The sequence below is a fragment of the Dendronephthya gigantea genome, unplaced genomic scaffold (genome assembly GCF_004324835.1).
Source record: "Dendronephthya gigantea isolate DGI-Jeju-01 unplaced genomic scaffold, DenGig_1.0 000020F, whole genome shotgun sequence".
Lineage (NCBI taxonomy): Eukaryota > Metazoa > Cnidaria > Anthozoa > Malacalcyonacea > Nephtheidae > Dendronephthya > Dendronephthya gigantea.
In genome coordinates, this window is record NW_021163030.1 from 585,055 (window position 1) to 599,203 (window position 14,149).

The 14,149-nt window shown below is 34.5% G+C and overlaps 1 protein-coding gene across 1 annotated transcript; it reads left to right on the forward strand.

Moving 5' to 3' along the window:
* The first annotated feature begins 223 nt into the window (after positions 1–223).
* LOC114521449 (dorsal-ventral patterning tolloid-like protein 1) lies at positions 224–12,897 on the forward strand. Its single transcript, XM_028541905.1, has 15 exons — positions 224–441; positions 584–724; positions 5,992–6,109; positions 6,374–6,552; positions 6,679–6,909; positions 7,066–7,413; positions 7,507–7,616; positions 8,672–8,900; positions 9,165–9,287; positions 9,576–9,739; positions 9,811–9,976; positions 10,376–10,510; positions 10,644–10,780; positions 10,904–11,108; positions 11,478–12,897. The coding sequence occupies exons 1-15, from the start codon at positions 342–344 to the stop codon at positions 11,837–11,839; spliced, it is 2,748 nt and encodes a 915-aa protein (XP_028397706.1). The 5' UTR covers positions 224–341; the 3' UTR covers positions 11,840–12,897.
* The last annotated feature ends 1,252 nt before the right edge of the window (positions 12,898–14,149 follow it).

The window sequence follows — 14,149 nt, forward strand, 5'->3', positions numbered from 1 at the left end:
GGGTTGGTATGCATGTTCTTCGAACGTGGTAAGGATAATATGACATATTTCTCTCTTCAAACCAATTAAGCGCTCGACTGAAGTGGATATAATTGTGGTTTTAAAAAGTTCTTTCCGTGCACGTGATCAAAATATAAAATCATTGACGTTGCTTGTAATAACATGTGGTATCGTATTTAAAGCTCGGAGTAATAACAGAGCGTAACATTACACCAGAAGACGATCGTCAGGGTTAAAGTTGTGTCGAACACGCCCGTTGAGTTTGAAGGTTTACATTTACACCGCGCCACGTCCTGCTATCATCCTTCGTTTGAACGTAGACAATACAGACAACAATAACTATGAACTTTGTAATATTCATTAATTGCGCATTACTTGCGCTTATTTCTATGACAAGTCCAGCATTATCGGGGGAAGATGATTACGACCCTTGCAAAGCAGGTTGGTTTCTTGTAAACTCTGGGAGTTTTTTCAAAATTTTATCTCAACTTTTTCTCCAGGCTACTCCGTCATTTCACAGCAAGATACATGTCTCGAACATTGCTTCTTCTAACACCATTCACTTTATTTTCATTTCTTTCAGCTGCTTTTATCAATGGCGACATAGCCATAACAAAGTACGAATTATTGCGTTTGAAAAGAACAAGAAGAGCGGCCACGTCGCTGCAATCTCGTCGTTGGATTCATGGTATTATTCCGTATGAGATTGATAACGTCTTCAGAGGTAGGATGGTTCACATTTATTTATAGTAAGATCTCTGTGTCCACAACACACGATATAATAATGAATCGTCAAAAAGCCTAAATCGTGTCTGCACGTATATCATTAACGTCTGGACGTAATTCACTATAATCAATATTGTATCATGGTCGTCTTTTATATAATTTACTGTATATTGCTTGATATCCTCGCTATACAACCATCACCACGAAGAAAAATCAACGCAGACGGTAAACGCACTGTATGAAATATAACGTGAGATGCTTTTCCTGTATATAACAAAGGAATTCGTGTCTACAAGTTAATAGATGAAATAAAGTTGTGATTGCTTGATTAGTGTCTGGAAAAACAAAGAGGCGGATACACTTTAACTAAACCTTCGACAAACGATTGCACGTGTTGTTTTACACAAAAAAGCGTCCATCAAGCGTGAACGTGCATAAAAGACTTTGCGAATTTGTTTAAGGTAAACAGTCGCTGAAAAGCTGGCCAGACTGAATCTGCGACAAGTCAAGTATACTTCTGAAACAATGTCTGCACACGTTCTTTCTTTAAATACGTTGTTTACAATGTTACACTGACATGAATAATTTGCGCTAAAGCTTCTAAATTATAACGTTATGAAATTATAAACGGAGTAAATGCGCAAATATTGTTTGTGTTTTCAAAGATTACTCCGCAGCGCAACATGTCATATACGCTTCAAGTTGGATTTACATTTTCTGCGCTTTTTGCTTTGTATTTCGGCGCGTGCTAACGATATCTTGTGCCAAAATATAGGAAATAACATGACAAGAGGTCAGGGAAGATATGCTATGTTAGTCTTCTTGCTTGAAAACGCAGAATTTGCGCGCAATGTATTGTATGTCAATTCTGTATATAAATGATTAAATTCCATAGTCTGGGGTATGTTTCTACAGTATGTTTCTACTATGTATTATAATCTTACCACTAGTGTAGAATATCGTTCTATATTACAAACAGCTTGCAAGCTGAGCCTGATTTTCTGCCGTTTCACAAAGCTGTGATTTGACCGTGGGAGAATGTTTATGTCGTTTGATTTCTTATCGCATTTCTGATAGTTCTGATTAAATTTTTGTCTACCCTTATCGACAAGTAATCTTTCCTTATTGTATGATATCTTCCTTGCTTTGACGTTAATTGATAAGCTAAAGTTTTGTTTCATATGTATTAGGTTAAAGTACAATGCTGCCGCGTTAACGTATTAAGTCGTAATTATACTCACAACATGCGATGCGCTTATGTTTCAGATAAATCCAGAAATCTTTGCATATTACAATCAATTATGGATGGGTAAATAGTCTGTTATCATTATCTACTTACGAAGGCAATATCATTGTGGTAATTGAATAGGGTGCCGCAATTTATGCAAATATACACGAATCAACGACATCCGATATTTCGATCACCTAAAATTGATTTTCTTTATAAATATTAGTAGCAAAAACCTGAAAGATTACAAATATTTTAACTGCGAAAGTTGTTATACTAGAACTGCCTATATTATGTTGACTAGCAAACATGTGTTTATATATATCGCGTATTCTTTTATATTTAAGACGGCAGTGATGAAAGAGAGGCTGTAAATAATATATTTCTATGTAAAACATATATAGGACAAGGGGACAAGGTTCGAAAGTGTATAATTGGCTCAGTCATATTTTTAGGTTCTAGGTTTTCCTAAGCTTTGGATAATTCGGAGTTTTTTTGTGATCTTCCGACAGCTATACTCGTGTATATGTAGAAAGTGTGAATGTTTTTAGTGTGTGATGTGAATGGTAAAACATTTCTACTGTAGAGGATTTATCCCTCTTTAAGAGGAGATAATCTGGCACTTGTGCAGTCTCATATTCCAAAGATCTTTGAAAGACATACATTATTGCAAATTTAACCGATGACAGGTGAACATCACGCAGTTGTATACATCATCTCTCGCACTTCACTACTTATTAAGTGAATTACTAATGATCCACTTTCGTAATGTATGCACAGCCCATGTTGTGCACATATAATGTGGCGTTGTTTTAACGCAAGAAAAAATATCTGTCCTTTTCTTGGCTATTCTCAATTGTTTGTTGAGCACATCTTAATCACAAAATCAGATATTTTGAATTTTACTGTATTCATTTAATGGCAGTAGCTATATGGATTTTATATCATAGTAAATAATCTACTTGGTTTTAATGAAATGCAACTATACTAGATCTGAACACTTTAATGAAACATAATCGTTTATTAATATTTGCAATATATATTGAAGGAAGTAAATTTGGTTCGAAATATCCTCTGGAATGAAATTTAACCTCCTCAAAAGCTATAACACTTTTGTTGTTTGAAATTCTATATATGTTGTTCTTCATTTTTGTACCTACGTCGTGACTGAAGTAAATTTAATCGTGATTTATAGAGAGGGGGTTAAGAAAAAAACTATGAAGGTTATATGAACATTAGTTCAATTGATAGGAATGAATGCTATATCCTTTTACATCCGATCTTTTTTATAAAAGTTTTTGTCTATAAGATAGAGTTTATGTTTCATGCATGCACGCATGCAGGTAACTAATATTTCAAACATTGAAATCGTGCCAATAAACATGGAAACATTCTTGCCATATAGCAATATACAAATACAAAGTATTGGCAAGGAAAATCTTCCAAAACAGAGTAGGAAAAACAAGCATATCAATTACTAACTTTCACGTTCATATCTACCTGAGGAGAGAGAAAATAATGTTAGGCAAATCAAAACTGCGGTGTGTTTACGGAAGGTGGGCAACTTCCCTGGCAACCACCAACCAAGGTAACATTTCTTCACGAAGCAATTGCGAAATACTTGCGAAATCTTCATAATTTTATAAATATGCAGCTTAAAGATATAGCATCTTAAGAATTTCTGTTTGACACTGGAGTCTTAAAGATCCAAGAATCTGTCTTTTTCAACTTGCATCACACGACTTTAAAAGCCAAAGAAATACCAAGTTTAAGTCTTTTATACTTCATACTTCGCATCGGTACTAATATTGAACATGATGAAGTGCAAGTTATGTGGAGAGAATACACGTGAAATAACACATTACGTTTATAAATGTTATTTTTATCGCAGGATGTTTGTGTGAATGATTACCAAGGGCAAGGACAATCAGATAGTCGATGTTATTGAAGCGTTAAAAGACATGCGTTTTATGTATAAGTGCTAATTACTATAATTTTAGTTGCAAAACTATACAATTACAAATAATTTTTTTGTTTCAAACGATGAATTTTCGCTGTCTTGCGGCAGCTGGATCAGAGATCAAGTTGTTGACAGTTCGCCAAAAATGTTTCTTAGCATTGCTATAAAATTTCTAAGTAACTATAAAACTTCCTCATTGGTTTGACTATGTCATGCCCAGGGCTATGCAACTCTCTAATAAATATACAACATTTTATTTCTTACAACTGGTGTAAGTTTATATTATCCATCCAGTGTCAACTTTTTCAACCATCGTCAAATTGTTTTTTCAGCAGTTATTCTTTTCAAATATAGGAAAAAACGTTTGGCTTATTTTGTTTTGCATTTTGGCATTGATTATGTCGTGCTTTTTAAAAAAACTTAACAGGGTACCATATTCTTTTCTGATAGGTCAAAGCTTTAATCATTATTACCTACGTCATGTAAATAAGATTACTTTGAGTCAATTAGCTCTATAATACGTTTTATGTTCTCATTTTTGCACATATTATACTCGCCAAAATCGAAGTCATATAATTATAATCTTTCAGTTGTATTTATAGCTATTACAAATGAAACATAATGGCTCTCAAACTTCAAGATGTTTTATGTTTATAGCCAGAGGAATTTTAGCCTTTCGTTTTAAGTTGAATAGGAACAATGAATCATGCAATGTTCCAAAATTAACAATGACCCATTCTTCAATGAAAACTAGCTTACAGGATTTTTTTATACGAAAACATCAATTCCAAGATTAAATCTGCTAAAACATTGATGTCAAAGATGACAATGTTTGCATGGTCAAAGAACATTACGTTTCTCAACGTTATAAAGATCAGAAGATGCGATTTTCAATGAGAGGGACACACTGCATGCCCTCTAATTCTTTTGTTGCAAATATCGCAACAAAATTTGACTGCACATATAAAATTATTAAAATATACATGTCAATCACGATAAAACGTCCATGTCCTTCACGCTCTGTAGATTCAAAAGCGTCTTTGTTAAATGCCATGAGATATACTCTCGAATTTTCGATGGCTTAAATTTGTAAACAGTAAACTTTATAAAGTTATCGTTTCACTTTAATTCCATACCAACATCTTTTAAACCTTGCAACTTTGATCTTATATACTTGGAGTAATTGGTTGAAATGCAGCTATATTATAGCCCTACACCCGTTCTAAGCACGCGAATAAAAGTTGGTATGGCTACCAATTTTAACCGTATCGTGCCAATAAATTGAGTGTAGTGTAAACGGGGCTTATGTATGGTATTTAAAACTGCATACAATTCAAACATTTCACATATAGTTTTGAAGTACCTCCACTTCAGAGTCATCCATTTATATTTCTAGTGTAAATAAAGATTATTGTGTTATATTTTCCGAATCAAATTTAGCTATAAAACCATCCCAAGGTAATAGATACATATGTATGCAGCACGTGCTCTACACCTGCATAGTTTCTTCCTTTCTTGGAAATTGATTCTGCAAAAAAATTATATTTCGTGCATGTATGTCTGATAGCCAATATATGGAGTGGTTCATGGGTAATCTGATTTATTGACCTACATTGGTTATAAAAATACATCAGCATGGCATGGCACAGCGCCACTCTATGTATAAGGCATACAATATACTTTTCTCCTTTATCTTAACTCCAAATAATGATAGGCTCAGTTATCAAAATTTGTTTAAGCATATACTGGGAACTGTTTTCCGAAGAGAAACGAGTGAAGCAGATTTTTCCTAATGTATACATACAACAGGTCTGTTTGCATATTGGAATATCAACCGCTCTCAAACGAATGGGCAGAAAACTCAAAATAGCAAAGAAATATATCTGAAACTTACCCTCAACGTATCTACACATCTAAAATAAAAAATGCCGCAGTAAATCTCATTCTCGTTTTGAGAAAAGAGATCTATAGGAGGCCTTCTCTGTTTCCTAACATTGTGTTAATCATGATGTATAATTATGTAATTATGGACTATGTTTATTATCAATTTACTGGTAAAATATCATTGTTGTTTTAGCTGATCAAAAGGCGGTGATGTTAAAAGCAATGAGACATTGGGAAAACAAATCTTGTTTAACGTTTGTCGAACATACCACAGAGAAAGATTATATCTTCATAGAAAAAGGACATTGTGGGTAAGTCTTGCCTCTTAGTGACGATAGACTGTCCTTCTTCATTCAGACTATTTTTAATTTCCTTAATAACGAAACTATCATATGTTATTACCTTTCGAAAATCCCTAAATATAAGCATACAATTACCAAAAGCTTGAACAATACATAAGATTATGAGAAGATTGCAACGGTGATTATGACATGGCAAATAGTAAATAATTCATAGTTTTATCCACGTTCTATTTCACAACGAATATTGTATTTTCTTGACGAATATTTGTCTAGTTGCTGTTCGTTTGTGGGCAGAAAAGGCATGGGTAAACAAGGTGTTTCAATTGGTAGAGATTGTGACAATTTTGGAGTTGTAGTTCACGAACTTGGACATGTTGTTGGTTTTTGGCATGAACATACACGCCCAGATCGGGATAAATATGTGAAAATTGTTGAAAAAAATATTCTGGAAGGTAAAAAAGCCAAATATACTGGCTTACTATATTTGAATACAAAGGGAAATGTGCAAATATTTCGCTAGCGAACTATTTCTCTGCCAGTGGAAATCCAACCTTACCTGAAATCACTTAATATTGCAGATAAAAAGAAGAATTATGCTATCTTGGGAGAAAACGAAGTGGATTCTCTTGGGGAGAAATATGATTTTGGGAGTATAATGCATTATTCTCTTAATCTATTTTCCAAGTCCTCATCAAATGTTATAATTCCAAAAGTTAATATTTCGAAGAGTTTGCTGGCTAATATTGGCCAACGCAGACAGTTGAGCGAAGGAGATGTGGTCCAAGTTAATAAAATGTACCATTGTCCAAGTGAGTGAATCAGAAACCTGTAGAGTTAATATTTTTCAAATATTTTTTTAAGAAAGAAAAATGGCAGAAAAGGAGTTATTTCAATCAAAATTTAGTTTAAAGCAAGTCGTCCATTGTTTTTCACTTTTTCACAATTTCCCTTTTCCTGTTGTTTAGAATGTGGTGGAACATTGCAGAAAGCTAAAGGAACAATTTACAGCCCCGGCTATCCATTTATAGATCTAAAACCGTATACATGTGAATGGAGAGTTTCAACCAATCCTGGAGAAGTGATTGAGTTGACTATTAAAGAATTTGATTTAAGATCAAGCAGAAATTGCGAAAATGATTATGTTGAAATACGAGATGGTTATGGGCCTAACTCTACATTAATTGGTAAATACTGCGGAAGCAATAGACCACCGATGAAAATAAGATCAACTGGAAACAGATTGTTGGTGAAAATGATAAAAAAGAGGATATCACAAGGACTACCTGGAAAAGGATTTTTATTCAGCTATAAAGGTAACAAAGTCTAGAAACAGCAACTGCAGACCATTATGAAGCAGTTGAGACAAAAGCAGAATCATGATATAATTGTATTTCTGTCATTTCCAGCTGCTTGTGGTGGTGTTATGAAACTTGACAAAGGCGAAATCCAGTCACCAAATTACCCTTCGTCGTACAAATACAATAAAAAATGTAACTGGAAGGTTATTGTTAAAGAGGTGAGTAGAGTTTATTTTCGTTTATTTTTTGGTATTATTTCGTTACTAAATTTACGTTAAAGCTATATTTGATCTGAATAAATTCTAAGAGGTTTATAATTATCATCTGAAATTATCTGTTGTTTCATTCTACTCATCCAGGTCATATTTAATAAGTTAACGATAATAGACCTTATGCATAATGACGTAATAAGCCGTGACACCTGCAGGGAATTCTGGTCTTAGTAGTCACGGCGGAAAATTTTGAAGTTTAAATTTTTCGCCGTTACTACGAAAACCAGAATTCCCTGCAGGCGTGACGTTTTGATACGTCATTATGCTTAAGGTCTATTCGAACACTCACAGGAATTCTCACCCACCGGAAGCGTTCCACGTGCTTCTTGTAACAATTTTAAGCTGTTTCTGCTTTCAATTTTGTCGTTGACTTATAAGAAAGCACACTGAAAAAGGAATTTCAACAGAGAAAATTTGATGTCTTTACGAACACCTATATATTTAACACTTATTGAATGAGGTTGAACATGATATGAAGAATTATCAACGCGAAGTTTGTGGTTATCGTGGATAACGACAAACTAAGGTTTTAAAGGATCTTAATTTGGAGTGGCATTATACACACTTCAAACTCAGTGGCAATAGACATTGCACCTGCATCGCAAAAGCGTAGGTTCGATTCCTGCCGGAGGACCTATAGTTGACTCATTTTTCTATGAAAAATCTATCTTGAATCTCTTATTCTATCCGGCTTGAATTTGAAGTGTGTATAATTTCATTTGAAGTGTGTGTTGATTTCACATTCCCGTTCCTTTGGGACGTTGTCTTCGCCATTGGTGTGACGTCGTAGCGTCATAACGGGGGGGGGATACGAGTATTTATCACACGTTATGACGTAATAGCGTGCAAGAAAAAAGTCGTATCACACGTTATGACGTCACACGTTGGACATGACGATTTCACACATGGCTATTACCCAATCACTGGCTGTGAATTCTTTTAAATAAATAATAAATGTGTTTATTTCCATAAATTTTTACATGCAATATGTCAATTTGTAGGGTACAAGAGTTGGAATAACTTTCGGTAGTTTTGAGGTTGAAGAAGCGACAGGGTGCAGTTTCGATGCTTTATCAATTTATGATGGCCTTGATGAATCTAAGTTATTGACAAGACTTTGTGGAAATATTCTCCCGAAAGACATGAATACATCAAGCAACACGGCACTTATTAGGTTCGAATCTGATAATTCCGTGGATAGCGGGGGATTTGTATTGAATTTCTTTAGTGGTAGGTCACCATAAAATAATTTACATAGCTATAATAAGCAGCTGGAAAATAATTTATATCATGATCTAAATTCTAAAAAGCAGTGCAGGACCACTAAGCAAGACACGGATCTCTTTCTTTAATGATCATGAGAAATGTGCAAATGCCTGAACCTGGAATTGACATTCTACTCTATTCTATTTTAGGCTTCATGCATGGTAATAATCAATCCAGTTTACATAAATTTTCTACTGTAATTATTTTATATTTGTTATTCTTATGTAGAGGTTGACGAATGTGAAGAAAATAATGGTGGTTGTGAGCATAATTGTCGCAACACCATAGGAAGTTATGAATGTTATTGTATGGAAGGTTACGAGCTTCACTCTGATGCAAAGAATTGTGAACGTAAAGTATTCTTCGTATTTTTTCACGGGGGATAAATGTGTAGTAAATGTGTTGTGGAAGACATGACTTTTCTACCGAGTTGAAATATTGCAGTTTAATTGCTTGATGAAAGAATATATTTGTATATGATATAAATATGAACTCAATCGATACTTTGAGCAATCGGCACGTGGAAAAACCAAGGACTGGGTCCAATTATAATTAGGGACAATTTATACACGATGCTAATTGCCACTAGGTATCAAAAGCTTTTATGTTCTCTTTTTTATGTAATCTTTTTGTTTGTAGCTAAATGTGGTGGTGAATTAAAAGATAGTAATGGAACAATAACGAGTCCAAGTTATCCAGACAGTTATCCGGACAACAAGAAATGTATTTGGTCCATTAGAGCGCCCCCTTTACATCAAATAAAACTAAGTTTTAAAGAATTTGAGTTGGAAGAAAGTGAAGGGGTAACTTGCTTGCAATTTTGTTCGCTTCTTGTCTGTTTATTCGAATTACGTATCAATTGTTTCGTGTATAGGGTTGTGAATATGATTATCTTGTGGTGAAAAACAAGAAGAACACGACAAGGTTATGTGGTGACAAAAATCCAGGAGTGATGGTGTCAACTACTAATGAAATGGATATTGAATTTGTCTCTGACAATTCCAGGTCTAAGAAAGGTTTTGAAGCCGAATATTATACAGGTACAGAATCACTATGTCATTTTAGTCTAGCGATAATTATATGCCAGTATATGATTAGTTAGAGGAAAATTAGATAACCAAAGATTAGATAACAATTTTGTAGCATTAAATCGAGAAAAGGACTATGCATGATACAGCTTCGGTTCAAGACTTTGAAGCTTCTTCATACTGGATGAATGACGGCCTTTTCACGGCACACTTCTTTACCTGCTTTTCCAATCTTTCTTTAAAACCCTCCTTATTAATTTGATTACTTGCCTTGTGTTTAGTTGTTTTTAGTTGTGATTAGTTGTATTTATATAGCGTCATGACTCACTTCTTACTCTGAAGAAATGAAGATTTATTTTATTGCACACGGCAAAAAGTATTTGTAACGTCACAAGCATTTGTTTTTTTTAGATAAGGATGAGTGTCAAGAGCAAAATGGAGGATGTCAACATGATTGTCTCAATTTTATCGGTGGATATATGTGCACATGTCGCTCCGGTTTTATCTTGCATGAGGATAAACTTCAGTGTGTCGAAGTTCATAAAGGTATCACTTACACTTTCTGGCAGCTATAAAATACGATATGAAATTGTGACACCCAATTAAACGTCGAGTTTTGAAAAATAAACCTCTATTGTTCCTATCGTTTTTATTCCTGACATGTTTTCGTTTGCTTCAGATGGGAAGAATCCAGTGCTCGATAGTTCAACTGGAACAATAATGTCACCCAACTATCCAAACTTTTATAATTCTTCGCTAAATATAAGATGGAATATTGTTGTCACTCCTGGACATCGAGTCAAATTAACGTTTAAAGTGAGTTATATATCAAACAAGTTATATCTTAAGCATGTTTGATAATGGACAGTGTTGACCAAATTGAACCGTCATTTTCTTTGACATGCACAGTTATGCTACAAAATTTCATTTCTTTATCAGGCATTCAGTCTAGAGAAAGATCGGAAATGTGAATATGACTATGTGCTTGTTGATACGGGATATGAAGAAAGGGAGAACAGACTCTGCGGTACAATCACAAGAGAGGAAAGAAAAGTGCAAATTTCTAGGTTAAATAAGATGGAAATACACTTCCAAACTGACAAGACTCATGTTGAGAAGGGATTCAAAGCTGTCTATGAAACTGGTAAGCATTCAGTAAAATATCTATATAACGTAATAATGTGTTTCATGCAGCGTGATTTGAGAACCTCGTCGTAATTGATGACAAACCTACATCCCTGCAAACAGGTGACTATAGCAGAGGTTTCACAACTCTTTGTTTTGGCATGCAGCCAAGCTTTCTCGTTCATCATCAAGATGTTTGAGCTTATCCGACATTCTGACGACGAGAGACGATCTTTCATACGTTCCTTACAATTCTACTATATATTTTCATTTCAGCTGTACTGATAAATTTTGCTGTTTAATTAAAACACTTTTGTCTAATATGCAATCGGTCCATTATGGATAACTTGATCAACTCAACAATTATGAATTTCTAAAATTTACTTAGTGTGTGGAGGACGTCTACATGCTGATAAAGGTGAACAATTAATATACTCCCATGCTGACTACAATCTCAATAAACCTTATCCCGCTAACGCAAGTTGTAAATGGCATTTGGCTGCTAAGAAAGGGTATGTAATTGAAATAAAGCTCGAAACGTTCGAGTTAGAAGACAATGGTTGTCTTTTTGATTTCCTGAGAGTTACCGACGGATCTGATGAAACAGCGCCAGAGATTGCGCGATTGTGCGGTACACAGACTGGAAGAAAAATACAGAGCACTGGGAATAACATGTGGTTAGAATTTCAAACAAATGGAAGGGAAGAAAAACGAGGATTCTTGATCGATTATGTTAGATTAAAATTATAATCTTTCAACAGGAGCATTAGCAAGAACTATACCGTCAAGAATGTCAGTTTTGCCAAACATAGATCCTGGAAAAACCTGGGATTAATTTATTCTGAGTAGAAAAATACTTTGATTGATTTGGCGAAGTAGTGATGATGGATTGAGAATTACTGTTAGAGGTTTTTAAAACTTCGTCGTACTGTATAGAAAATTGATAGCAAAGTAGATTGTCGAAATGTTGTTTGGCGTTTCAATTAATTTTTCCGGCTAAAAAATTTTTGACGAAACTGACAATTCTGCATCCGAACTGCAAGTGAAAAAAGATTAAAAATCGCTTGTACTTATGAAAGACATAATATATATACCTTTTATATAATTCCGTACGTAGCCTGCTAAACATTACACATTCGTCTAATAATTTAACATAATTAGTCAGGCACATAACTAACCACAACATTTGTGCGCGAATGTAGCGATATTAGGCTGCATTAAGCGCGGCAAATGATTTGTTACCACAAAAGTACAAGTAAATGTAAAGTATTTTAAATGTATTCACAATGAATAGTAAAGTAGAGTGGGCATACTGCTATTATATATATCAATAATATTAACCTCCACTGAGATATCTGTAAAGTTTAACAGATTAATTAACTAAAATTAATAGTTGTTCAAGTATCTGAACTTGCACATGTGAAGATTACTGGAATATTTTCTCATATTAGAGATCTTAAGCTAGCGTGGTAAACGGTGATATACCTACAGTCCGGCACTAGTAATTTTAAGTAACTAGCAACTGACGAAAATACTCTAGGCTGACAGGAAAGAAGTTGATAAATATCCTGAAAAAAAATATTGGAAAAAGTATTTTATATATATATACAAGTGTAAGTAATCCAGGGTATCTTAATCTCTCTAATATGACTTTGACTTGCACACGCAATGCACTTGCACAGCGGCGCTCCAGATTTTTGTAAACTTCATGTCATAAGTTAATGTATACTAATCAAATAGTTTATTAATCCCACTTTGTTGAACCATTGAAATGGTAAATATATAGTTGCTGGTTCCTGTTGGTACATAGTCTCACTGTATGGATTGTTTTTATACTATTATTTGCAATTTTATGGTTTTTTGTGCTGTCGAAGGTGGTCCCCATGCAAAGTTGCTGGGCAAACCAGTACTAACAAATAACATTTACAATCGGGTAAATCGTTTTTTACACTTTGCTATCATTAAAATGCGATCATTCAGTGCTATTTACATATATGTATAAACAAGAAATCAACGCCGTAGCAAGCATGTACAGGGTGTCTAAAACTGAAAAACGCAGCCACTTAAATATGCAAAAATATTAATATTGTTCGGGTTTGCACCACAGTTCAGCTAAAATGACTTTTAGCATTTTAAATGAAGGATTAAGAGCCATTTTCAATTTTCAGAGGTGCTTATCTATTGTGCTTTAGAGCTGTATTGATGTCTTGCATATTTAAGTGGTGGCGTTTTTTTTTAAAAACCCTGTATTACGGCGGGCGGGTGTTTCGGATAATTAAGTGTGTAAAAAACGGGCTTGGATCTCTCAATCTTTCCCCTGTGAAGGAGTCGCCGGCATCATTTTAAAATTGTGCATGATCAATCAGTTAATCGCGGTTGGAAAGATTTGACCAATAGGAATCTAAGGAGTTCAGGAGAAATTTGGGAGGCAAATTCGAAACCCCAGTTCTTTACTTCGCCAAATTCCATGTGGCTACGATGCCGAAGTATCGTTAGAAAAGGACGGAGAAAGCTGTGTTTGAACTCTTTAAAAATGCTTTACCAACCTGAAGTAAAAGTTAGTAAATGTTTAAATGTATTAGCTGGTTTAGATTGAAATGATGGGTTGTTAAAAGATGTTAACATCCAACGTGGCGTGTTAAACTCTTGTCTTTAAGTTGTTGTCTATCGCTTCGTCTGCTCTTCATGCGTGTGCCCATTCCTTAATTGATTTGTGTGACTTATGTAACTTATATTTTCAATTTCAGTTTGATGAATTTGACAAGGAGGTTCATATTTATCCGGTGTCACAGGAAATTTGGCCCCCCGAAAATTTGGCCCCCCCGGGCCAAATTTCCTAGAAAATATGGCCCCCCCGGGCCAAATATCCTAGGAAACTTGGCCCCCCCTTCGGAAATTTGGCCCCCCTCTAAAAAACATAGTTTAGCTTACCATTTTAGAGCTAGAGAACCGTTAAGTGTATAAAAGTTTTAAGTGTATAAAAGTCTATCTAGCTGTACTCTTGTTTGAGTTACAACTTACAAACAGCATTGACGGATTTTGTATGGTGCATGTAACCTT